Source organism: Mixophyes fleayi, chromosome 2, assembly GCF_038048845.1.
Source record: "Mixophyes fleayi isolate aMixFle1 chromosome 2, aMixFle1.hap1, whole genome shotgun sequence".
Taxonomy (NCBI): domain Eukaryota; kingdom Metazoa; phylum Chordata; class Amphibia; order Anura; family Limnodynastidae; genus Mixophyes; species Mixophyes fleayi.
In genome coordinates this window covers 36,176,317-36,202,922 of record NC_134403.1, presented here as the reverse complement: position 1 = coordinate 36,202,922, position 26,606 = coordinate 36,176,317, and the positions used below count along the sequence as shown (strand labels likewise).

The 26,606-nt window shown below is 39.9% G+C and overlaps 1 protein-coding gene across 1 annotated transcript in view; it reads right to left on the bottom strand.

The window, feature by feature from the left end:
* Positions 1-15,384: 15,384 nt before the first annotated feature.
* Positions 15,385-26,606, bottom strand: part of DYNC2H1 (dynein cytoplasmic 2 heavy chain 1) — a 350,876-nt gene continuing 339,654 nt past the window's right edge. Inside the window, exons 88-91 of the mRNA XM_075198801.1 lie at positions 24,173-24,282; positions 23,274-23,355; positions 17,279-17,395; positions 15,385-15,667 (exon numbers count right to left, since the gene is read on the bottom strand). Of these exons, the coding sequence (XP_075054902.1) occupies positions 15,509-15,667; positions 17,279-17,395; positions 23,274-23,355; positions 24,173-24,282 (468 nt within the window). The 3' untranslated portion in view covers positions 15,385-15,508. The remainder of the gene's footprint in view (positions 15,668-17,278; positions 17,396-23,273; positions 23,356-24,172; positions 24,283-26,606) is intronic.

Here is a 26,606-nt window from a genome sequence, read left to right as displayed (position 1 = left end):
ATTCAACCCAAAATATTACCAAGCATACCAGCATCAACTAGCTCCTTTCACTCAGCTAGATCTCAGCACCTGCAATCTACAAAGTCATCATATTCACCCTCATCAGTGTGTACATCATCCTCAAACAATACTAATTCATCCCCGCTGGAATCCACCATCACTGATGTCTGTGTACTTTGATGTAATGGCCTTCCTCAGGGAATTTGTAGTTCATTTTATGGAAGGGCTGTCACAATGTTTGGTCAATTCATTTAGACCAGACCAAATGTCAAAATGTTGTGAATACTCATCTGCATCAACACTGGCTGTCTTGGGAAAGGTAAGTTTTTTCCTAACAGCTATTTCCAGTGAACCTGAAGGAGAAGACATCATTGTATACCACTTGAGCGGTCAGCTTGCTGACCAGGAGCTCATTGCATCTCTTGAGATCTGGGTCAGTTGGAAAGAAAGAGAAAACATACCTCTTAAACCTAGGATCAAGCACAGTTACCAAAATGTAATGATCCGATTTTAAGATGTTGATAACTCTTGGATCCTGGTAAAGCTAATAAAGTACTTAATCTACAAGTTCAACATAATTAGCGGAATTGCTTTGTTTCATTTTCTCCTTCAATTTCTCTAGCTGCTTTTCAAAAACTCTAATTAGGGGAATCACTTGACTCAAGCTAACAGTGTCTACACTCTCTTCACAGGTGACTACTTAGAGCGGACTAAAGTACATTCCCCTAAATTCTATTCTTCTTGCAGCTGCTGCATTCTCCTACATGCTGTTGCAGAATGCCGAAAAATGACCCTAAATATTTCGGGACACAGACAGCATCTCCAGCATATCATTTTCATTTTTTTTAAAAAAGTTCTGCACCACAGAGTTGATTGTGTGAGCAAACAGGGAATGTGATGGAATTCCTCCGCTGTAATGCTCTAACAATAATGGTGGCATTATCAGAAATAGCATATCCTCAGGAGAGTCCAAGCAGGATAAGCCATGTTGCAATGACATCCCTAAGTTTTTCAAACAGGTTGTCAGTGGTATTACCTCTGACCTGCGCCTTGTCTCTCCCGTCTACAAGACTTCTCCCATGCTGCTTCCCACTTATGGAATTCCCTACCACGCTCAATCAGACTCCCACAGCCTTCAAATCTTTAGATGCTCTTTGAAAACCCATCTCTTTCTTTAGAGGTGACCTTATCCTCGATAACACTATTCACTCTAATTCACCCTCACAACTATCCCAATCTCCACTCTGAGCCACACTCGCTCCTCTTGTTACAGCTGTGCCCTCTTCCCTTTAGAATGTAAGCTCTCTAATGAGCAGGGTCCTCCATACCCTTTGTTTTCATGTCTCCATTAATTCTGTCTGCCTTGTCTGTTCTTGTTTTACGTATGTCCTGTTTTATGTACGTCCTTGTCTTCCCTACTGTACGGTGCTGTGGAGCACTGTGGTGCTTTACAAATCTATGATAATAACAATATGCCTCTTAGTGAAGCAGATGATACACAGAGCAGCCTGCCTCTGAAAGATCTGGCGTTGTTTGTTATATTCTGCTGCTGTTCCTGCTGCAATTTACCAACCCAGTGGGTTGTCACAGTCATATAATCTTTAGTTTTCTCAGTTCCACTTGTCTCCATATCTGTGGTTAAATGTACAGTGGGTGCAATGGCATTTTGTAGCCCAATAATTTTCTTTTTTGCAACCTCCTGGTACAGGTGAGGAATTGCTTGTCCAGTAAAATGGTGTTGAGATGGAATTTGGTAACGGGGACACAGGACCTTAATTAACTGGCTTACTCCTGCTGCATTATTGGTGGATTTTGGACGCAGATTTATTACTAGTATAGTCGCCATGGTGCCAGTGATCCGCTTTGCGACTGGGTGACAGCTTTCATACTTGCTTCATCTTGCAAAGGATTGTCTAACAGTCAATTGTTGTAAACTACTAGTAGTCTTCTTCTTGGTCTGCTTCTGGGTTGAAGATCCACCCCCAGCAGCAGCAGTGGGCCTAAAGCTCAAGGATTCTTCTGAGGAATCCTGGATAGGGGAGGAGTCATCTCTCCTTAGCAACTTGGATGCAGGACTAACTCCGATCACTTGTGATCATATTGATGATGAAGGTGTTGGGGGTGTAGATTGCAGGTGCTGGGATCTAGCTGAGAGAAGGAGGTAGCTGATGCTGGACTGCTTGTTGTTATTTTTTAACATAAGTTTCTGATTTTCACAAAAGCTTTCCATGAACTCGCTTCAAATGGCGTAACATGGATGAGGTTCGTAGATGGTCAAGGTCCCTACTTCTACAGACTGTGGCTTTACAATGCTACAAATGGCTAGACAACTGTCAGGATTTGTGTAAAAATAATTCCACACATGAGATGGATTTTTTGGTCTTATGCCCAGGCATGACAATGGCCTTCTTCTTATCACTGGCAAGAACTGCTTCCACTGGTGCATGACTTGACACAGTAGAGTTCATTAACAGCACTGTTTGCTTAGGTGCCTTAAGGCCATTGTTAGCTTGTTTTATGGTGGCACAAACAAACCAAGCACTTTAGCCACAAAAGGGGCACTGCTTGTCGCTGGAGTGCTTGCTTTGTTAAACTGTACATGTCCTTTTCAATATCTTACATAAGGGTGGGTGGGAGGGCCCAAGAACAATTCCATCTTGCACCACTTTTCTTCTCTGCCACTGCTGTGTGGCAATGTTTCCTAGATGTGCTATGAACTGCTGTGTGTTTGTGTCATTGCTCTGTCACTTAGCATCAAGCCAGGTTGCTGCATATATGGGCATTTATATTGCGACGCAGCTGGTACCACATACAATATGGGATATACCGAGCGCGGGCTTATTGCCAAGCAGCTGGTACCATATATAATGCGGGATATACCGAGCGCGGGCTTGTTTTTCTCTGGTTTTGTTTCAAATATATTGCCTTTTTGTCATAGCAGCTGTCCATTAAGCCTATTTAAGGCACATTTGGGTGTGGCTCACAAGCCAGCCCTTGCTAGATGTAAACCCCTATACCTGGGAGGTGAGTGCATCTGATTTTAACTGCATTTTAATGGTATTTAAAGCATATAGGTCAGTGTAGGACCTGCATATGAGGTGCCCTTGACGTTGGGATGCAGGCTTAAATCTTTTGATCAAAATATGAACTAATACCTCATGTTTTCATTTTGCTAGACACACACAGATATGCAGTTTAAAGGATAAGCGCTGACAACTGTCTTTTCACTTTGTTTGAAAGTGTATGAAAATAATATTGTGACCTGTGAGGTGGTCAAAATTGACTGCAAATGACTTGAAATTAGTGTTATTGAAGTTAATAATAATGTAGGGAAAAAAAGAAAATTATGTGATTTTAGCAAAACAAATAGGGATTTTAGAAAAAAAAGGGATCCAAAACCAAAACCAAAACACGCAAGGGCAGTTTTTGCCAAAACCAAAACACGAAGTTAATCCAGATCCAAAACCAAAACCAGAACACGGGGATCAGTGGACATCTCTATTTATAACCCTAACACACACAAAACATAGTCAAAATATTTGTATACAAACTTGTCTACAATTTAGCAACTGCCAGTTACAGAGAATCACGTTATTCAATAAGACACAGTTTAAGTTGCAGATGTGCTATAGAACACTAACATGGGGAACCAATAACCAGGGGCGCAGAGAGAGAGGAGCGCAGAGAGAGAGGGGGAGCAGGTACAATATACTGTGGCCCAGACCTGCCTGGGGACCCTGAAGTGCCTCTGTACTGGGAGGAGCCACCAACCTTGTGTGGCCACGCCCTCTCTGGCAGCTATGGAATGTGACCCAAGAAGTTGCTGTACCGGGGCCTGAAACCTCTTGGTGGCCCTGCCAATAACAGCAAAGAGTGTAAATATATTTTCAATGGTGGTCATTAATCTGTTTTCAAAATGCTGAAGACACCATTAAAGATCGGGTTTTAAACATGATTAAAACAGTACTGCCTCTTGTGTTATATTATAACTGTATTACCCTGGAAAACATCTTGGCAAGTATTTATTTATTATACAGGCTACCAATGCAATCATGCATATGCCAAATTCCATGCATGGCAGTCTACTTCTGCATCAATTTGGAGCTACACCGTATAAAGATGTTCCCTGGATAGAGCATCTTCTCTTAAGTATGAGAAACATCAAAACTAGACTAAAAGACTATTCATAATTACAGCGGACTTTTTCTTTGCTGTGTGGTTTAGTGATGATGACCTTGTTCTCTTTTCCAAAGTTCCCTGAGGAATGTTTTGCACCTTTACCGATTGAAGTTTGTCCCGTCCTCTCTGACTCTCGGAAGATCCACATTAGGTCCTTTTACTTCTCTAGATGCACAAATCTGCTGTACAGCTGTATCTTATGGAGTTAGTGATGTGGAATAGAGCAGATATCAAATCCACACAATATATGCACAGAGGAAATAGCACAAGTACAGGATAATACTGTGCATTTCCATATTTTCTATACATATACTGTATGTATGGCACAGGATTATGGCTCTATGACTGCTGGGAAAAGCCTGGTCGGCATCAAGGAGCATTTTGCTATGGTTCTCAGTAATTTATAGTTCTTAGCCCTATTTGTATGGTAGGTGCCTGGACATTCGTGCGAGTATTTATATGAACCCTCAGTCTACTATTCCCTGGTGGCTAACATTTAGAAACTAGATGTTGCTGGATATTTGAAACGTACAGTGGCTTTATAAGTACAAACCACAATAAATAGAAGGGAGAGGGACCAATGTTACAATAAAGACACATTTAATCACACACATACAATATCCCACCTACAATTAGGGAAGCTATATAAAGCATTGACCAGCTGGTCAGAGCAGGAGTGAGTGATGCAGAAGGTTCCGATGATGTCACCCGGAAAATCATGAATGTGTGTCACCTGTGTTCCAAACACAGACACGTTTCGCCCAAAGTGTTTTTGCGATGACTTATGTCTCTCGTGCTTCTATTTATTTTGGACTGCATATAGTTCACTGGATAAGTAGAGGACTAGTGGTTTGGGGGTCTGACACTGGAGTTACATTGACTACAGCAAAGCAGGTGACAATATCTCTTTTTAAGCACAAAACCTGTAAAATGACAATCTTCCAAGTGTAAAACATATTGCCAAATGTGACAATAGCAAAACCGTGTTTAAATGAGTAGACAGCTGAGGTACAGTATCCTAGAATGTAATACATTCTAACTCGTCAATCCTTATGTTTACTATAACAATGAAAGTCCACTGGCATCTGCTGCTCTGCTACGGGCAGCATTCCTTCCAGGCACTTGGGAAGCTTAACAGGAAACATCTGCTCGTTCGGGTTACATGCAGAACTCTTTTCAAGCATTTCTAGCTAATAAGCCACAGACATTAACTCAAAACATCCAGCTTTTTTCCAATCTTCTAAGCAGCTCGCAGCGCACTGTCATCCTTTGTACACGTGCACAATATGGAATAATGTAGAATTATGAGCACGCGATTCCTTGCACTATGCACTCTTATACATCAAAGCGTTCGCACTCCTGAGGTTTCAGTAAAACCTGCCGGTAGCATTTGATAAGGTAAATGCTGCTGCCCTTGAATCATTTACTTGACACTAAGTGACATCTTAAAATGAAAAAAAAAACACCTATATTTGCACATCAATAATACCCAATTTCTTAGAATGTGTTTAGATTATGTATGGATATAGAGACCAAGGCAGAGTACTTTCCGCTTCCATGCCACCCACGCTCACAAGAAAGTTTTCTTCCTATAAATATTTAACATTGATGAAATATAAATAACTATGAAACAAATTTACCTATATGGAGTAAATGTGTGTAGTATAAACATAACACAGATCTTGGGATTTATAGAACAGATCTCTAAGAGGACGCCACATATACAACAAGAATAATATCTAGTCAACACGGAGAGATGTCAGTGCAATCTGCCCTGAGAGTATTAATATCCTTGAAAGACAAAAACATTTAGAAACAAATAAAATGAATGTTAGTTTTGAGAACTAGAATTTAAAAGTGGGTGTGGTTTACTTAAACGTAAAAAAAATTAAGAAAAGGATTCAAGAATTACACCAAACTTAAGATGGTTTTTAAATGACAATTTAAACATGGCAAAAAAGTTGTTATTGAATAAACAAAACAGCAATTTTCTCGGGGGAGTTGAAACTCGCCGATGTATGAAGCTGAGTTTTCATACAAAATCGCCAGAGTTCTGTTTCTGTCAAAATCGCTACTTGCAAAATCGCCAGAGATCAAACTCACCACTGTTTGCCACTGCAGCTATACAAGTCTACAATGTATGAAGCTGCAAGTTAGCAAACTCAGGAGAGTTTGCTTCTAAACACGCCAGATACAACACGCTGCTTGTTAGCAGCGTGTTGTATCAACACATCACTGTTACACTGCCCTGGCAGTGTTAAAAAGTTAAAGAACAGATAAAAGTTTAAAAAAAAAAAAAAGCGTAAGGTCCCCCCACTATTAATGCTTAACCCTAGTGCTCCCTGACTAGTGCTGGTCCCCCCCCCCTAGAAAGAACCAGCCCAGTGCTGATAGCACTAGGGCTCTTCCTACTACCCCTGGGCTGTGGGTAGTAGGGTAATACGGCAATAAAGTATTAAAAAAACAAACTGACACCAATTTTTTCTGTGGAACTACAAGTCCCAGCCAGCCAGGTTGCCCTAAAAACTGTGGCCATGCTGTTGCTTGTATAACTACAGCACCAGCATACCCACGGCAGCCAGGGCATGTTGGCACTTGGAGAACCACAAGTGCTAACATGCCCTGACATCCCTGGCTTGCTGGGCCCTGTAGTTCCACAAATAAAAAAGTTTACAAAACAACAACTCCCTCATAAACACCACATATATTTATTAAAAATAAAAACTCCACAATAAAGACACTAACCACCCTCTTTTTAACCACAACTATTTAATAAAAATAAAAAAAAACCAAATACTTTTCACGGGACCAGCACTAGTCAGGCAGCACTAGGGTTAAGCATAAATAGCGGGGAGACCTCACGCTTTTTTTTTTTTAAACTTTTATCTATTCTTTTACTTTTTACCAGGGCCAGTGTAACAGTGATGTGTTGACAACTCACTGTTACAACACAGACGAGTTTGCCAAACACAGGAGAGTTTGCTAAACTCGTGTTTACATCGCTCAAAATTGCCAGAGATGACCAGCGATTTTGAACATGAGTCTCAAAATCGCAGCTTGATACATTGGCATTTTTTTTTTTCAAAACTCGCGGGTGATTTTCCGCGATTTAAACACGCTGGCAAACTCGCACTTTGATACATTTACCCCCTAGTGTTCATTTCCCCTCCCCTCTTATTAAATTAGTACCAAGAAATGAGCACTGCCAGACATTGCGGTGATGTCCAGCAACTCATTGTGGGGAACTGAATACCCCCCTATATGTCTTTATATTATCGTAGGTTTGTAAAGCGCCACAGTGCTTTGCAGCGCCGTACAGCAGGGAAAACAGTACATACATAAAACAGGGACATACGAGGTAGCTAAAATAAACGCAGATATAAAAACAAAGGGTATGAAGGACCCTGTTCATTAGAGAGCTTATATTCTAAGTGGAAGAGGGCACAGCTGAAACAAGAGGCGCCGCTATATATATGTATTATAATATAATTCCCAGTATTTTTATGTAAAACAAATTAGCTCCACTAAATAACAATTGTTTCACATACATACAGCACATTTTACTAGAAAATATTACATGGTTTGCGTTAGACAGGGGTAGTATCATGCTAAGAGGAGGGGATGGAAGCAAATAGTGAAAAGTGCAGGGTCCTCTAACAGCACATATTTGCGACATCAGGCCCCTATCGAACTGATGTGGAAGATTGTCCTGCTCCACGCATCTCAGTATGAAACAAAGTTTATACATTCAACTTGATTTCTATATGGTCCCAAGGTCTAGGAACCAGTCCTGTGCCTTGAATTTTGCTGGGCAGCCAAGAAAACCCAAACGTGCAACTATAGAAGCAGTCGGACTTGCAAGTAAACTTTGTATAACATATAATATTTATTAGTGATGGCTCATAAAGTTTAACTGTGCAAAGGAGGTTGCTGTGCCAAAGACCTCACAGATAATGGAAGACAGAGAACATGCACACAAAAATGAGCAACCTTAATGTTTGGGGTGAGTTGCTATAATCCCTAAAACCCAAATCAATTTGTTAATATTAAACTCCCTCTTTTGAAGTAGCAGAATGGCCCAGGACCCGTACTATAAGGTAAGATAGAAAATCACTGTTCTGTAGTGCTAAGTCTGAACCCATGCATTCAACAGCATCAAGTTAATCTTATTACAAACAAGAAATGTTCTAAACGTTATTCATGAAATTTTAGCAACAGTAGTACTTAATTTGCAGACAACGGTTTGGCAATTAAAATATAATACACTGTGAATTTTAAACTGGAGCATGGGATGTGATTGGACCCATCGATGGCAAAGCTGACCTAGATTTAATCTGGACTCCTAGTGAAACTCAGAGAGGTGAGCAATTTAAGTGCTGTAATTAGTTACAAAGTTCGAACCAGATTAAAGAATCATTTTATTTTATATATACTTGCTCTGTGTAGATATTGCTGGAGAGCAGGAGAGCTTTGAACATAACGTAGATGGGAAGGTTAATGAAGCTAGCGTACGTTAATTATACCATAAGGTGTATAGAAAATGAAACGAGTAAGTGTTAGGATCAGTAAGTAATTCAACAAAACATAGAAGGGTTTAATTAAAAGCTGCAACATCTGAAAAGTGCTTTGAAAGCACATGAACACTTTAATCTAAAGTACGTGTTAGTTTTAATTTGGTTTTTAATACTATCACTACATAAAAAGTGTAAAAGTGTGAAGGCAGATGTAGCTTGGTTCTGGCTCAACTTTATTTACAATGTTGTTTTAAGTCTTGATTTGGAAACGATAAATACAGTATTAGAGAAATAAAAATACTGGAGATACAATGCGTTTCCAGAATATTAATGTATCTCACACAAGACACTGCAAAAACTTTTATTCCTGAACCAATTACCTCCCGCATAGACTATTGCAATTCCCTCCTTACTTACTGGTCTTCCCCTAACCAGACTCTCTCCCCAACAATCTATTCTGAATGCATGGGCGATACTAATTTCCTTTGTAAATCGTTCTTTTTCTGCTCTGCTGTGTCCGTCCCCTACATTAGTCACCTCTTTATGACGGAATCCAATATAAAATACTTCTAATAACATACAAAGCTATAAAGACTGCACCAACATACACCTCCTCACTTGTGTTAGTAAATCCCTCGGCTCTGTCCTTACTTGTGTCTGTCATCCACTCTCATTACCTGATCCCACTACAGGCTGCACCCACTCAAGAAATTCCCTCTTTGGAACAAGACTTTCCTCTACCCTCCAAACCTTCAAGTGTTCCCTGAACTCACCTCTTCAGACAAGCTTATCACACTCCCCAACCACCCTATTTACCCCACTAGGGTGTTCTACCCAATTACCACCCACTACACACAATTCACACACAACTCACATGTATTTTCTTATTTGTACTCAAACATCCCCCTCTGGCCACCAAACCAACATTGCTGTGTGACTGGATCATATAACCCCACTAAGCACATTCTTCCATTGTTTTGGGGCTGGACCAATATGCAATATGTGGCACTTATCTTCATGTATCTAACTCCATGTTTCTTAGAGATTTTAAGCCTGTGAGTTGGGCCTCCTTACTTGATTGTTTGTCTGTAAATACTCAGTATTGTTCTTTTATGTGTTTGCTCTCAATTGTAAATGTGTTGGAATATGCTGGCTCTAAATAAGTAATATAAAATAATGCATAAAAACCACCAAATTATTATTATTTGAAGATAACCAAATGTTACTTCACTAGCGGGGTGGAGCAGGAGGTCCGGTCTCCATCACGGGCAGGGCTATTCACACTGATATTGTCATTGTCAAGGCCCCTACCCGTGAACTTACCATTCATTTAACAAGAACAAGACCAGTGTGGGCTATAGGAAAGATCTCCAGGTGAAGACCGCTCGTTGTGTTGTGGGACCTGCCGATTCACTGGATTGACAGAACTAAGATAGTAACATTCATTAATTTATCCTACTTAACACCAGGCAAAATTAAGTTTAGTTTCGGGTGTAGTTTCTATTAGAACTCTTACGGGGGAATTCAATTGGTCGTGTTACTCTCGTAACTCACATGGCATGCGCACCGTTATTATGGTAATTTTTTAACACTGATTTTTGCTTGCAGTATGAACAGTAATAATGCGCAGGTGACGTTACTTTAGAGAGTAACGCGGCCAATTGAATTCCCCCCTTAGGTGTGAATATTATGAATGGAAGGGGCATCAAATCTCCACATTTAAAAAAGTGTTATTAAATTAATTTTGACCATAACTCAAAGGACAAAGGGTCCTTTGTTTTCCATCGGTACTTTCTTATCTCCCAAAATATATATAAAAAAAACCACAACAATGAGGTACAAAGTGACGGCTTTTCTGCGATATAATAGAAGGTCTTAGAAAAGATGTTTCCAAGATTAAATCTCCTGGGGTTGCACACTGTCACCTACCTGTGTGGTATCCATATAAAAGATGAGTAGATGCCTTGTGATGTTCTTTTGCTCCTCAATTAGCTCATAAATTTCTGCTATAAAATTAACATTGGATTAAGAGAATGCAATCAAGAAAGAGACTGAACCACTCTCACAATTCATTCTCCAGATAAGCCTATGTAAGTGGGACACTTTCATGTAATTGAAAAACAAGGTTTTCACAGACAGTCCCTTGGGCTTTGTACGTACTATGGCACTAAGACCACTTCATTAACAAAAGCCCTCTTAGGCCAAGAAACTTGTAAGTCTAAATGTTGCTAAGAGGCCTTACTAGGCACAATGAACAGTGCACCATTAAGTGATTTGTCAAATGGTCTACTCCTGTTCAGCTCTAATACTGTGAGGTTTCATTCTCTTCTGCGGCTTTCCTGGAATTGGGGATGGTGGTAATTACCCCGAGCATGGTCTTGTTCAGCTCTATTAGGGAGCGTGTAAATGCATCACAAAGCACTAAAATTGTTCAGCTGTTTGGATTAGGAAAAAAAAATAGTATTAGGTGCAATGGGTGAGTTTTCAAAGGTGTTACTATGTATATAAATAACTTTCAGATAGGAATACTGAATGAATAATGGATAACGTGTATAACCCCAATGCGAGTAATTATGTGGTGATTAACAATTCAAAAAACATGAAATACAAATTTAGTAAAAGAGATATTGGCTCTGAAATAAAGTAAAACCTAGTAAAATAAAATGCAGAATAAACAAACAGTATTGCAATAAGAAGGTGCAAACGATGGTCTATCAAAATATGAAAATAACAATGTGTAATGATTTGGAAATATTGGAAGAAATAAAAAGAATAAAATACAGGATGAAAATAAATAATAAAACACAATTCTTCCACTTCTCCTATGCCTTTCATTGGAAAATGATCACATTCCACTTACATTTTTTATACCGCCACTACTAACTGATTCTTCAACCACTAGTCCATGGTAGATAGGAATATTAGGTAGGAATGTTAGGTTCATGGTACATAGGAATGTTAGGTCCATGGTAGATAGGACTGTTAGGTCCATGGTAGATAGGAATGTTAGGATGGAATGTTAGGTTCATGGTAGATAGGAATGTTAGGTCCATGGTAGATAGGAATGTTAGATCCATGGTAGATAGGAATGCTAGGTCCATGGTAGATAGGAATGTTAGGTCCATGGTAGATAGGACTGTTAGGTCATGGTAGATAGGAATATTAGGTCCATGGTAGATAGGACTGTTAGGTCATGGTAGATAGGAATGTTAGGTCCATGGTAGATGGGACTGTTAGGTCATGGTAGATAGAAATGTTAGGTCCATGGTAGATAGGAATGTTAGGTCCGTGGTACATAGGAATGTTAGGTAGGAATGTTAGGTCCATGGTACATAGGAATGTTAGGTAGGAATGTTAGGTCCATGGTAGATAGGACTGTTAGGTCCATGGTAAATAGGAAAGTTAGGTCCATGGTAAATAGGAAAGTTAGGTCCATGGTAGATAGGAATGTTGGGTAGTAATGTTAGGTCCATGGTAGATAGGAATGTTAGGTGGGAATGTTAAATCCATGGTACATAGGAATGTTAGGTCATGGTAGATAGGTATGTTAGGTCCATGGTACATAGGAATGTTAGATCATGGTAGATAGGTATGTTAGGTCCATGGTACATAGGAATGTTAGGTAGGAATGTTAAATCCATGGTACATAGGAATGTTAGGTCATGGTAGATAGGTATGTTAGGGTCCATGGTACATAGGAATGTTAGGTCCATGGTACATAGGAATGTTAGGTCCATGGTAGATAGGAATGTTAGGTCCATGGTAGATAGGAATGTTAGGTCCATGGTAGATAGGAATGTTAGGTCCATGGTACATAGGAATGTTAGGTCCATGGTAGATAGGAATGTTAGGTCCATGGTACATAGGAATGTTAGGTCCATGGTACATAGGAATGTTCAGTCCATGGTACATAGGAATGTTCAGTCCATGGTACATAGGAATGTTAGGTCCATGGTACATAGGAATGTTAGGTCCATGGTACATAGGAATGTTAGGTCCATGGTACATAGGAATGTTAGGTCCATGGTACATAGGATTGTTAGGTCCATGGTACATAGGAATGTTAGGTCCATGGTACATAGGAATGTTAGGTCCATGGTACATAGGAATGTTAGGTCCATGGTACATAGGAATGTTAGGTCCACAGTAGATAGGCATGTGAGGTAGATAGGGTAGCAAAGTTAACCACTGTGCCACGGTACTGCCCATCTTTAATACCACCACAGGGAGACTATTTACCTGGATTACTTACATTTAACACCAGGCTGTATTAATTATTAAAGAGCGGGAGCATTTCATAAGAGCACTTGGTTTAGTCTTTGCTTGTATCTATCTGTGTTTCAAAGTTTCTCATAAGTCTCCTGCTGGTCCTCTGCAGCCACTTTCCATGCCAGGAAAAAAAAAATTGATGAGACGTCCTAAAATGTCTTGGAATTCAAGGAGGCAAATATAAGGATATTTTTCAGTATATATCAGTATTAACCCATTTATATACTATGAAATATATAAATGCTAGTCCTGAAACGCAATTCATTACTATGTGTTAATGTGGGAGTGAAAAAGAACCATATCTAGAGTCGCCCCCTTTTGACACTAGTCCACATGGTTTACTTACCTCTATGGCAGATACAACCTTGTGTGCAGGGAAGTGAGCTTCACTACACATTAAATAAGTTTAGCTACAAGTTATTAATATTAAGCATTGTAATGCAAAATATTATGTACCTTATTTAATGTGCATTTAACAGGGAATTTAAAATTAGGTAATTACAAGTGTTTACTATACCTTTAGGTAAATAATTCTTATAGTTATTATTATTAATAATTTTTATTTATAAGGCGCCACAAAGCGTCCGCAGCGCCGTACAGAGACAAACAAATTACAATACAATGGAAGACAGCACAGTACAGTAAACAGTAAGCACAGCAACTCAGTAAGCTCAATGCACAGCTAGAGAGGGCGGGTAAGGAGGGCACGGAAGACAGGGAGACCCCCAGGGGGGAGGAGGGAGCGAGAGTGGACGTGGGGTGGAGGACCCTCGAGGAGGAGGGCTAAGTAGCTGGAGAGCAGCGTTAGAAGTGGTGGAAACAGGAGGAGAGATGGCCCTGCTCAGAGGAGCGTACAATCTAAGGGGAGGGGTGGACAGACAGAGAGACGCAGCGGAGAGAGGGAGAGTAGGGGGACGGAGGCAGAAGATAAGGTAGGAAGTTAAGTGGGAGACAGCTTTAATAAAAAGGTGGGTTTTTAGGGCCCGTTTGAAACTGGACAGATTAGGGGAAGTTCTGATGGAGGGAGGGAGCTTGTTCCAGTGGAGGGGGGCAGCATGGGCGAAGTCTTGGATACGCGCGTGGGAGGAGGTTATAAGGGGGAAAGAGAGGCGACGGTCAGAGGCAGAGCGGAGAGGGCGGGATGGAGCATGAATAGAGAGGAGGGTGGAGATGTAGGGAGCAGTGGAGTTGGCGAGGGCCTTGTAGGCGAGTGTGAGGAGCTTAAAGAGGATTCTGAAGGGGAATGGGAGCCAGTGAAGGGCTAGGTAGAGGGGGGAGACAGAAGAGGAGCGGCGAGAAAGGAAAATAAGCCTAGCGGCAGCATTAAGCACAGATAGAAGGGGATCGAGATGAGAGTGAGGGAGGCCAGTGAGGAGGAGGTTGCAGTAGTCCAGGCAGGAGATGATCAGAGAGTGGATAAGGCATTTGGTGGCATCTTGGGAGAGGAAGGGCTGGATGCGAGCGATGTTACGCAGCTGGAAGCGGCAGGATTTAGCAAGAGAGAGGATGCGGGGGCCAAAGGAGAGAGAGGAGTCGAGGATGACACCAAGGCAGCGAAGTTGGGGGACAGGGGAGATAGAGGTGTTGTCGACAGTGATGGAGAGGTCAGAAGGGGATGAGGTATGAGAAGGAGGAAAAACTATGAGCTCAATTTTGGCAAGGTTAAGTTTGAGGAATCGAGAGGACATCCAGGAGGAGATGGCAGAGAGGCAGGCAGACACCCTAGAGAGGAGGGAGGGAGAGAGAGAGATCAGGAGAGGAGAGGTATAGTTGAGTGTCATCAGCGTAAAGGTGGTAGCTGAAGCCGAAGAAGCTGGTGAGTTCACCCAGGGAGGAGGTGTATAGAGAGAAGAGTAAGGGTCCCAGAACAGAGCCCTGAGGGATCCCGACTGGAAGGGTGGACAGGGGGGAGAAAGAGCTGGTGTAATACCATGTGTGGCCACTAAGTGAGAAAGGAGCCACGCCATTCTTCCAATGCATATTCATGAGTAGACCCTTGAAGACACTTGTAACAAGTTGTAGACTATTTAAGGGAAATGGATATAGACAAAATTTTAAAAAATTGACATTGTTTGTTACTAGAAAGCTTTTCACAAATGCCCATTTCCATGGACACGCTTCTGACTTTTGAGTCTTTAGAGCAGATTTAGAATTATGATATTTGAAGAAAGAAGAATTGTGGAAATATTTAAAATAAAACTAAAGTTAATGTATGTCATTGACACTATCGTGCCTAGTGACCTGTGCACTAATGATCAAACTGTGCTATTATCTCCCACTTGTAATTCCAAATGTTGCATTGTATACTGTCCTGTGAAGTCATAGAGATGTCATGCAAATGGTACCAGAGATCTGGACTTGCTTATCTTACCTGAATAATGTAGAGTGTAGTTGTAAGAATAATTAAGACACACTGCAAGTATAATTTATATAAATCCGGGAAATATTTAATTAAGTTATGAATGAATCACAAAACAAATATAAGACAACATTAACTAATAGCAAAAACAATAAACAACATCTGTATTTTTATATACAACGGAACTCTACTGATTCTTAAGGAACAAAGCAGCTCCGCACTGTATCCAACGGTTCTGGCTTGTACCGCACGGCACATCTATATTGGTCACGACACGATCCCTCTCAGCGCTGGTGTACACAGGTAAAGAAATGCACTCTTCTGAGGAATATGTACCGGTGGATTGCTGTTCATAAATGAAATCAGTATTTAGTTAGTCGGTCAGTGAATAATATTATTTCACATACTTAAATATTGTGTTACAGGAGTTGATTTAATTTTTAATTAGCGCCTTCCAAAAATGTGCAATTGTATCACTACTGTAAATATGTAGCTATCCTGATAGCCACTGAGGCATAGTGACCAGTCTGTTATGTCTCTCTAGCAGGACAGTCCTGGTCCTACACTATACTATTAGACCGCTGCTGCTGGGCTACAAACAATCCATCATCATCATCAACATTTAGTTATATAGCGCAAGCAGATTTCGTAGCGCTGTACAATTGGGAACAAACAATAATAAAACACTACTGGGTAATACATACATACGTAGAGGTAAGAGGGCCCTGATCGCAAGCTTACAATCCAAACAGCCTTCTCCATTATTCTCTGCAATAGTCTTGTGACTTTACCCCCCCTCCCCACTCCCAGAAATGGGGCAGTCTCAAGTAAAACAGAACAGTTAGAGGAAAAATAATGGTCCCAATATAGTTCTGTCACTGCCCCCTCATGTATCTAGAATGTCACAATATATTTATACAATGCAGTGGTTCATTTTCTGTTCAAAAATATTCACTTGCTTAACTTTCACATTTATCATCTTAAAGACAACGTGTCATCAGGATCTACTTTGTCTTATAAGATCTTTATTACACAGTGCCTTGTGCAAGATGTATTTAACCAAAAAACAAAAATACCCTATGTGTCCCTTTAGCCTGCTGTCCATGCACTATGCTCTCTCCCAGAAGGAGAAACTGTACTGAGCGTGCACAGCACAGTGTGAAGCGAGATATCAGCGTACAGCGTGCACTGTATTACGTGCTCAATCTTGAGTGAACAGGAGAGCAAAATAAAAAGCTATATAGCATAAGGTGACAGGTGCTCTATATATGGGTCCTCCACTCATGATCAACCACTCAATGTCCAAACTTGCCCCGCACGTGCAACAAACAGGGGGGTTACCAGAAAACGAGAGCCAGCCAACGCTGAAGCATGAATCCTGTAAAAGAACGCTCTATAAGCAACACAAAGCTCTTCAATAGTAATAATTCTCTACCCAAGCACTATGGACAGAATGGGGTCCACCAGCACTGTAACGAGGGGTAGGTGGGGGGCATTTGTTATATAACTGACCTTTCTTAGCAAACTGTACTGATTGTTTTCATGATTACAGAGATTTCAAAGAAGGTTCAGGAATTCACACGCTGCCTGTCAAATAGCAGCAACAGTGTGTTTCTGAGTGAACAGCAGACAATTTAAGGGAAATGTCAAGTATCAGGACCTATTCCAGTATCCTGTAGCATGAGGACTTCATTTGGGCAAAAAATATTTTTCATTGAGTTATCCTTTAAGTATTTACATACATTACATGGTCATATAACACACAAATACAGATACAGTTCTGCCTACATGATTGCCAAGTAATTTGCCTATCAGAGAAGCAGTGTATTAAATATAACAATTGGAGGAATGCCAGAATCTCCCCACAGAAATGTTAAGATGAGATCATGGAAGGTCTGCAGAATAATTCAGACACACATTATAGTCAATTGAATGAAGCCTTTATGGCTAACAATACCTGTGAAATCCAGGCCATATAACAGGGGGGTACCAGGGATACACTCGGAGAGTCGTGCTCATTTTCAGAAAGACTGTTTCCATCAAAGCTGCATCCTTCAAGCTGTAATCCGCTGATCTAACAATGAAAAGATAAAAGATACTGAGCTGCAGATTATCCTCTTAATTGTCTGTGCTAATTACGTGACCTGCAGAGTGGCAGGGCCCTGTGCCCGAGGCGCGCATGGAAATAACAGGAAGCCCAGGAATGTGTCCTGAGCTGTGAGAAAAGGAAACACAACTTCAAAACAAACACCTAAAGTATTCCTCATTGTTTGCTTCCAGTACACTGGAATTTGCTTATGCAGTAAAGATCACTATGAAATGTCACACCCTGGCAGGTGGTATTGTATTAAAGGAAACCAAGCTGCAGCAAACTGGTCAGAGTTTCAGCATCGTTCAGCATTGTGTCAGACATCATACACAAGGACAAGAAAAAACCCTGCTTGGGTAAACAATAGGATATGTATATGTTTCTTGGAAATGCCTGGAAAGGAGACTTTATCTTCAAGAGAGTGATTTATGGATTGTAGTTATTTAACAAATAGTCCCTGAAGAGCCAATTAATGACTCAAGAGGTTGAAAAATCGCAGCAAAACTGATTGTCTTAACCCAGCCAGGGCACTGCTGGCCAGTAGCGTCCTGTCCTGAGGAGATCATTATTATGGGCTAAATATGTTCTGATTGTATGCAATTTGGAGTTCTCTTGTACCTAGACCGGGTGCTGTGAACCTCCTCTGGAATCTCGTACAGAAGCAACACCAACACCTCCGTGTCTCAACTTACATGCAGCCTAATGAGCTGTCAAAGGACTAACTGGCTCCTGCATTCTGTAGTTCAGCAAAAGACATCTTTTTATGTCAGCAATCTGATTGGCTTCTTTGCATGACAAGCGTGCCGAGCTTCGGTATTACAGGAAGTGACTATTATTGTGGCAGCACGCTCTGAGCTGGCTGGCTACCAAACTTTCCGGGTATTATTCTACTTTGAGATCTGCATACAATAACAGATAGCCATTAATAGAAGTTATCAAATAAAAGACACACAATCTTGATTATTTTTTATGCGTTAAAAATCTAGAAAAGTAGCCTGTAGTCAATGGTGCACCATTGTCAGGTTTGTGGATTTTCTCTATTTAATATAGATGTGAAAGGCCTTGTTCTTCTGACACCACCTATAAGTGAATGCGGTTTTCATATACATTACATTACCAAATAAACCACTTGACCTATATGCAGTTTGCTTGTCATATACGGAGCCTTTCAGATTAACGTGGCTGGAGTGGACCAGTGATTTGACTACTCCTTCCTGATGGTGCAGTGGTTTATATTTCAGTACTATTGCCCTATATTAGTATTTAACATAGTAAAGGTAGTTCTGGACTTTTTGCTCATAAGGGTATAATATTTTGCTTTTCTCTATTTAATTGATTTATGATCACTGTGGGCCTAATTTACAGATGACACAAGTCCATTTGCGCCACGTAAGAACGTGACCTACCACTTATGTCCATATTTTGACCTGCATGTATACTGCACTTCACTTACAAAGCGGAACAGTCCAAACCTGATGACGGGCTTGTGACGTGACTGAAGACAGAGGACTTACTACTGCTCCCCAGTTATATATTAATTTGTCTGCAGTCTCCAAATTTCTGGGTGTATTTATCAAGAGCTAGGTATTGTGAAGGTTTTCTCTCACTGCCTATTACAGTGCTAAAAAAAATCTTTGACCAAACAATTTATCAATTCTAAGCTTCCCGGTGATAATGACTCGCAGCAGTAAGATGAATCCTACCACTCACCAGGCCTGTGCAGGGTTACAAATGTTTTATCTTAATAATTAAACATTTTTCCCATTACTGACCACTATTGCTATCCTAGACTGAGGGTCACCAACGGTCAGCCTCAACGGTCGGGGACCTTGATACATAGGGAGAAACCTTAAATCTAGGGCTAGTCACCAATTAATAAATATATCCGTTAATGTTTTAGAATGAAGTCTCTTGGACTGTTTCTAGTTTCCTGGAAGATAACTAGATCAATTTTAAATTTCAGCATAAAAATAAAGCTATCAAGTATTTATGTGCTACATGAAAAAATAGCCAGACTTTTCCTTATGTGCAAAATAAAAAACTAATTTGCACCCCTTGCATTGTAACGTGGTTTGTCCAGGAGAAAATTTACTCCTTTTTTGTCTTTCTCTCCTTAATGACTCAGCCCCTAGAGTTCATCATTGTATAATACTGAATAGTGTTCATCATTAGATAATGGTTTGGCCATTTTAAAGGTCATTAAAAAAAAAAAAAGTTTTGAATGTATAACAAACAATATGGAAACAATGAACAGAATAGTAATAAACAGGAAATTAAGCACAAATAGGCAACGCTTTGTGAATCTTCCAATTGCGATTGTTACTAGGCCTTATTACCAGTGATTAGCTACAATGCAATACTAATAAGTGTCACATGAGTCCAGTTAATACAGCTGCTTAAAAATAAAGACAGGGTTAAAGACACCTTAGCGAGCAGCTATTATCATCAATCAACTTTCTTTAATTAAGCGCTAATTGTTCTGCTTATATGTTCAGCTATTCGAAGCTTTAATGGCACAATCTTGTTAAACACAATTTGGTGTGTTTGAACAATACTAAATCATGTGCAAATTAGGCCAAAATAAGCAATACCACTTGGCGGGGAACATTACCCCCACTGAAGAACAATAGAAGCATAAGAATAATTACCGGCGTGTACAATGTACTAATTTATTTGTATTTTGTAGTTCTGAAAGGATTATCATCACGGCTTTAGTGCTGTACAAGTGCCATTTACGTCATACAAGAAGTGACGTCTACTTAATGGCTGTTCTGTACTAGAAAAAAGTCCCCACAGAACATAAAACAGGAAGCAATCAGCAAAGAATATTCCCTGTAATACTCCGTGGAACAGGCGGAAGTCCAGGCTCCAGGCTGCTTGTGTTCTTGCAGGACAAGTTCCTGTCTATGTGAACTTGTGCCAGTATTACAAAAATGCAGAAATTCCAAATTCAATTGGGTTTTGTATATATGTCAAGCGTCAAATGTCAAAGTGCACATCCTTCCTTAAAAAGAGACAGCTGGGAGATGGTCCTTATTTTGGATCAAAATACCATAGTCCATCTGTCCTTCCAAAGTATCACTCTTCCAGGCCTGAGGTTTATAGATCTGTATGGATAAACTCCACTAGTTTCCAATAAGTGGATAATCAATCAGGACTGTCCATAAAAATGGGCAAGATGGGGTGCACATCCCCTAACCATTCTCCCCAGCCTCTGATCACTTCCTTTTAATATCTGTTTCTGGAAGTGGATGACAAAGGAAACGGACATGGGAAATACATAGCTCTCTTTATCATCCACACGGACCTCGCTCTGATCCAATGGATACATATGTACTGTGTAGCATGGACTTGGACCATAATAGCACAGACACAGGAAAGACATTTTGCCAGCCAGTAATATCAGACAAGCGGCAGCTGATGTTTACACTTCATGGTGAAGAAAAGCTTCAGGTCAGTGCGCTTCAAGAGACATTTCTGGACATTTCATGCGCTGCAGAAGATCATTTGGTACTGATACCTGTACTAAGTAATACTTATGACTTATTATTTTCTATTACGTTTAAATAAGAGCACTATAACTATATTAATCATACTTTCCAGCAGTCCCAATGTTTGTGGGTCTACAGGAGAGTGGACTTGTGGAAAATCGGTGTCATGGGCAGAATGGAGGTGTGGAATAAATTCTACATCTTTAAGAATTTACCCAAAAACAGTGTGACACTAGAATAATCATATAAAAAGCAATAATATTTTTACTATTTTTCCTAATATGTATATCTACTGGTCCATTTATGTAGCCCTATTATAATAGTATTATTATTATTGTTGTTTCTATAACACTAATCATACTATGCAGTGCTGTAGAGGTTATACAGTCATTCACATCAGTCCCTGTCCCACTGGAGCTTTCTAATTTCCTACAACACACACTACAGTCCAATGAACCTACCAGTATGTTTTGGAGTGTTTGAGGAAACCGGAGCATCTGGAGAATACCCACGTAAACACGGGCAGAACATGCAAACACCACACTGATAAGACCCTGGTGATAACTGTATAGCTGAGGGACAGCAGAGCACAGAAGAGGACAAGCTCTGGGTGATGTATCCAGCTCTGCTTTAGAATGAAGTCCCCAGGATCTCTGGTCACTGCAAATAAAGCCTAAATGCACCATCTGGCTTGGATACCAAATACCTCTTTAACCAATGATTACACAAACAGGGGAATGCAGATGAACAATCACTATAATGGGCCTTACTTCTCACGACCTCTCATAGTAATAACTGCACCATCATGAGTCAAATCAACATTACTCCTGGGTTATAGTATAGATGGAGCGAGTGTCAAACTACCTTTTACTGGACAAACCCGCTGCCATGGCATAGCCCCTGCAGTAGGATATCTCCATGCGTAATGTTAACGTGCCCGCTCTCCAAATCTGCAACCAAGATCTTGTCCGCCAGTGATGATTTCCAATATAAAGAGCCTGTAGCAGGCGGGTCAGCCTAGGACCAGTGCTTCAATGAGGGCGACACAAAACAGCAACCCCCACCTGAAGCTACTAACCCCACCCTGAAGAGCATAGGGGCTCTCCAACCAACCTGGGCCTCTAACTCCCAGTATAATTAACACGAATCAGATCCCTGAAGTCGTTATTGTGACACCTCAATGGTGCCTGTATAATGGACAGTAGTCCCTAAGCCACATCAGGAGGAGCTCAACAAAGTTCACAGCATGTCCACATGTTAGTGCCTATGACCAAGAGACGTCCCATGCCATCTGTAGCTGGGACGTCTAGGGGAAGATGTTAGTATCTATAAAGATTCTAAAATCCCTAGTGATACTGGCAGTGGGACCCAAGAGTTTATTTGAACACTGTAACTTTGGGGGGAAACTGTGGCACTCTTAAATCCCCCAAAAAATAACGCTTTAGTTTGGTACATCCCCTAACAAATCCTGTAATACCACTTTATACAGCCCGAAAAACTCTATTATATGGCATTATCTAATCTCATCACATAAAACATTCAACTTTGTAAAATAAAATTGAAACTATTAATACAAGCTCCAACATGACCCTGCCTTACATATCCTGTCTTATTAAACCACATAAAAAAATAATATAAATACATATATATTGTAATATATACTATTCCTCTAAGCTGTTGTACCAGAACTGATGCCATTTAAAGTTCTAGGACCTGAGTCATTAAAGAGAGCGAATCAAAAAAATGAGTAACTTTGCACCTTGGCAAAACCATGTTGCATTGGAGGGGGGGGGGGGGAGCAAATTTAAAATGTGGGGACAGATTTATAATTGGGCTAGGGCATGTCCTAGATCAACTTTATATTTCAGTGTAAAAATAAAGTTATTAAGTATTTATGTGCTACATGAAAAAACAGCCAGAATTTTCCTTATGTGCAAAATAAAAAACTAATTTGCACCCCTTGCATTGTAACATGGTTTGTCCAGGAGAAAATTTACTCCTTTTTTGTCTTTCTCTCCTTAATGACTCAGGCCCCTAGAGTTCATCACTGTATAATACTGAACACTGGCAGCAGTCATTACAAATGATTCTCTAGGTTGTTAATTTAATGGTTATACAGTGGTCACTACAGTAACATACACTGTTTGCAAATTATGCCAAATAACATAGAAAAATAAACACAGCAGTTTGTTTGACTGATAGGGGAAACATCGGCGAGGTATTGAGGTGAATTACAATGGAGTTTTAAAGATTTTTTTTAAAGTACTTTTATTATGTATTGAACTGAGCTGAATACCAACGGATGCAACATATCCTTGTCTGAATGTTACATTTTTATCACGTTGTTAGAATTTTATTGTTCGTGTTATTACCTTGACTTGAAGCTTTGCCTCGTGAATCCTCCCTTTCCAGGATGCTACAAATCTGAGGTTATCCATAGAGCAGTTCATTGTTCTAGGATGGAAAACATTGCAGAAACATCAGAAGGTAAACATGGAGGTGACAGAGAAAAGATGCATCAGGCAAGCAGAAAATCAGATGTCAGGATTCCCCAAAGCATAACGCTGGTGTAGACTATACTTAAAAATATGATTTCTACGTTTCTATATAATATCTCAAAGTTTACAAAATATATATCTTGCCAGCATCACTTCCAAAACCTATTTCCATCAGTCAGTTGATACCACTCACTTACCAGAGTCAGAAGACTCCTTCTCTCTGGCTCCCTGAAGATGGCAGCAGCTTCAGAACAGCTAAGTGCTCCATATAGAGAGTATACAGTAATGGACACATATATTGCCACCTTTGCCCTATTTTAAAAAACTCAATTTCAATTTCCTCTAAACATAGGTTGATATTAAAAACAGTATTTGGTCTCCACAACTATTTCACCATATATACAGAACCTCTGTTATTTATTTCCTGTAAGTATTATCTTAGGGGTTAAGGTTAAGGTTAGGATTAGGGTTAACCCTAACTTCTAACCTTAATACCCCATAACCCCTAAGATTACAGGAAATAAACAACAGGCGGGTCTGTACAGTGGCGCTTTAAGGGAAGTCGGTGTTTGTAATCACGTAATTTTTAGCAGTCTACAAGACAGCCAATCGGAATATGAAGTCATCTGGATTGCGATCAGTAGTTTTCTTGGAAGGTCGGTGTACTAGGTAATTGTACTCCTCATGTTGTTCTGTCCTCTGTCGGGGTAGTCAGTATCGTTAATTGTTACTACACCCTTGCAAAGATACGATGGGGCTCTCGATAAACGTACCTGGCTGTTTCCTGACGTAGAGCATTAAGGAATGTGTCTGGATGGAAAAGCTCTGACAAATCGAGGGTGTCTGATAACAGCGTCTGTTTTTCAGCTTTCTCCACCCAATTCTATTTTAAGTAAACAAAACAAAAACATAGACAGTTAAAATGTTTGAAAGGCATATTCTATAGTCATGGCTTTGGGTGTGCTACATTACTAATGCTGGCTGCAAACACTGTAAGAAAGAGACTGAGATACCAGATGAAAATCCTACTGGGAATATTGGTGAATGTGTGTGGAAAATGAGTGCAGGTGACTGTTATTGGACTGTATAAGTGTCACCTTCCATTCAATCTAAACAGCCCCGGGCTGAAGGGCCAGGACAAATCCCACTTGGTCACCAACATGTAGGGTAAATCAGCCACTGATCCTGCTGTCCAGTGGCAGGATTGACTCACGGGTGGTCAGCTTAACTCTTACAATCAGATCTACAATCTTTCCATTCATTGCCTGGGAAGTGTCACAAAAGTCTCTGTGAAAGTTAAGAACTGTTCTTAATCATGGCAATGTTTTACTGTTATGCAAAATGCTAATAAACAAACCTGGTACTTTAACCGCAGTAGGAGTATATCTCCAAGGAGGTCTTACACTTAAACAGGGAAGAGTGATTGCTGTCAAAATAGCATAAAGCCATCTCCTAACTAATCTGTCAAAACAGTGATCACAGTGTTCACGAAATTACAACTCTTGGGGGATGAGAACTATTTTAAGTTCAAGAGCACAAAATTCCGTCTCAGGTTTGGTTTTGAAATTAATTGCTTGCTGGACTGATTTTAGATCCCTGTGAGGCTGCTTTTAATAGGAGCGGATGAGCTTTCAAAAAGTCCACTGTGAGACACCCAATTAACATACTACAGTGATCTGCTCCTGCCAGCACTCTCACTGCGGTACAAAACCGTGAGGATAGGCTACGTTTAATTGAGTTTTTCAAGAAAATGAATTTGAGATATACAATATGTTAAATAATGCATCTTATTACATATCAATTGATCCCTATTTTAATGTATATGCATAAGAAACAATAAACATTATATCCATAATATAGTCCTTCTGTATCCATATTAATAAGTAATAAGATATGCAGATGCCATAATATTTGTGAACACACACACATTTTATATATATATACATACATACACACAAGTTAACTCGTGCATGATACTCATGCATTCTAGTCAAATCAAGCTACTTAAGGTGTTAAAAAGGTTATTGTCATGCATTTAGCCCAGGCCTCCTCAGGGGAAGAGCGTTACTTCCCGACGCAAGCGCCCTTTTTTAACGTGGTTTTGTCCACATGTCACCACCTCATCATTTTTCTCCATCACCTCATCATTTTTCTCCATCACCTCATCCTTCATCAAGCTACTTAAGGTGTTAAAAACTCCCCACTGTCACCCCCAGCAACCACCAACCACTCCCAACTGTCACTTCTCCTTCAAGAAATATATAGGTCAGTGTATAACTCTGCCCAGCAGGTGGCGCTGCAGCTTGTTTTTTTTTTCACACACGCCACTAGGCTTATATATATTATATATATATATATATATATATATATATATATATCTATCTCTATCTATCTCTCTATCTATCTATCTCTATATCTATCTCTATATATCTATCTATCTATCTCTATATATCTATCTATCTATCTCTATATATCTATCTATCTATATATATATATATATATATATATATATATATATATATATATATATATATATATATATATATCTATCTATAATATAAATGTCTAGTGGCGTGTGTTAGTCTGTCTGTGTGTGGAAAAAATAAAACCAAGCTGCAGCGCCACCTGCTGGGCGGAGTTATACACTGACCTACTAAATTCTTAGTGTGTATGTAAAAAAAATTCAGAAAGGGCTGAAATTTGGTATATTAAGATGTTTTTAATTTGTTAATTTAATTTGTTAATTGTTAAAAGTGTTTATAAAGATTTTAAAAAAATATATATATATTTCTTGAAGGAGAAGTGACAGTTGGGAGTGGCTGGTGGTTGCCGGGGGTGACAGTTGGGAGTGGTTGGTGGTTGCCGGGGGTGACAGTTGGGAGTGGTTGGTGGTTGCCGGGGGTGACAGTGGGGAGTGGTTGGTGGTTGAGGCCTGGGCTATGGCCCAAATGCATGACAAGAACCTTTTTAACACCTTAAGTAGCTTGATTTGACTAGAATTCATGAATATCATGCACGGGTTAACTTGTGTATATATATATATATATATATATATATATATATATATATATATATATATATATCTTCTACAGGGTGGTTCGTAAGTGTAGAATCACCCTTTTAATTTTGTTTAATACAAGATGGCCGTCATATTGGCCGCACACCCGAAAAAGTTTGACAGATGCATATATATATACATTACAAGTT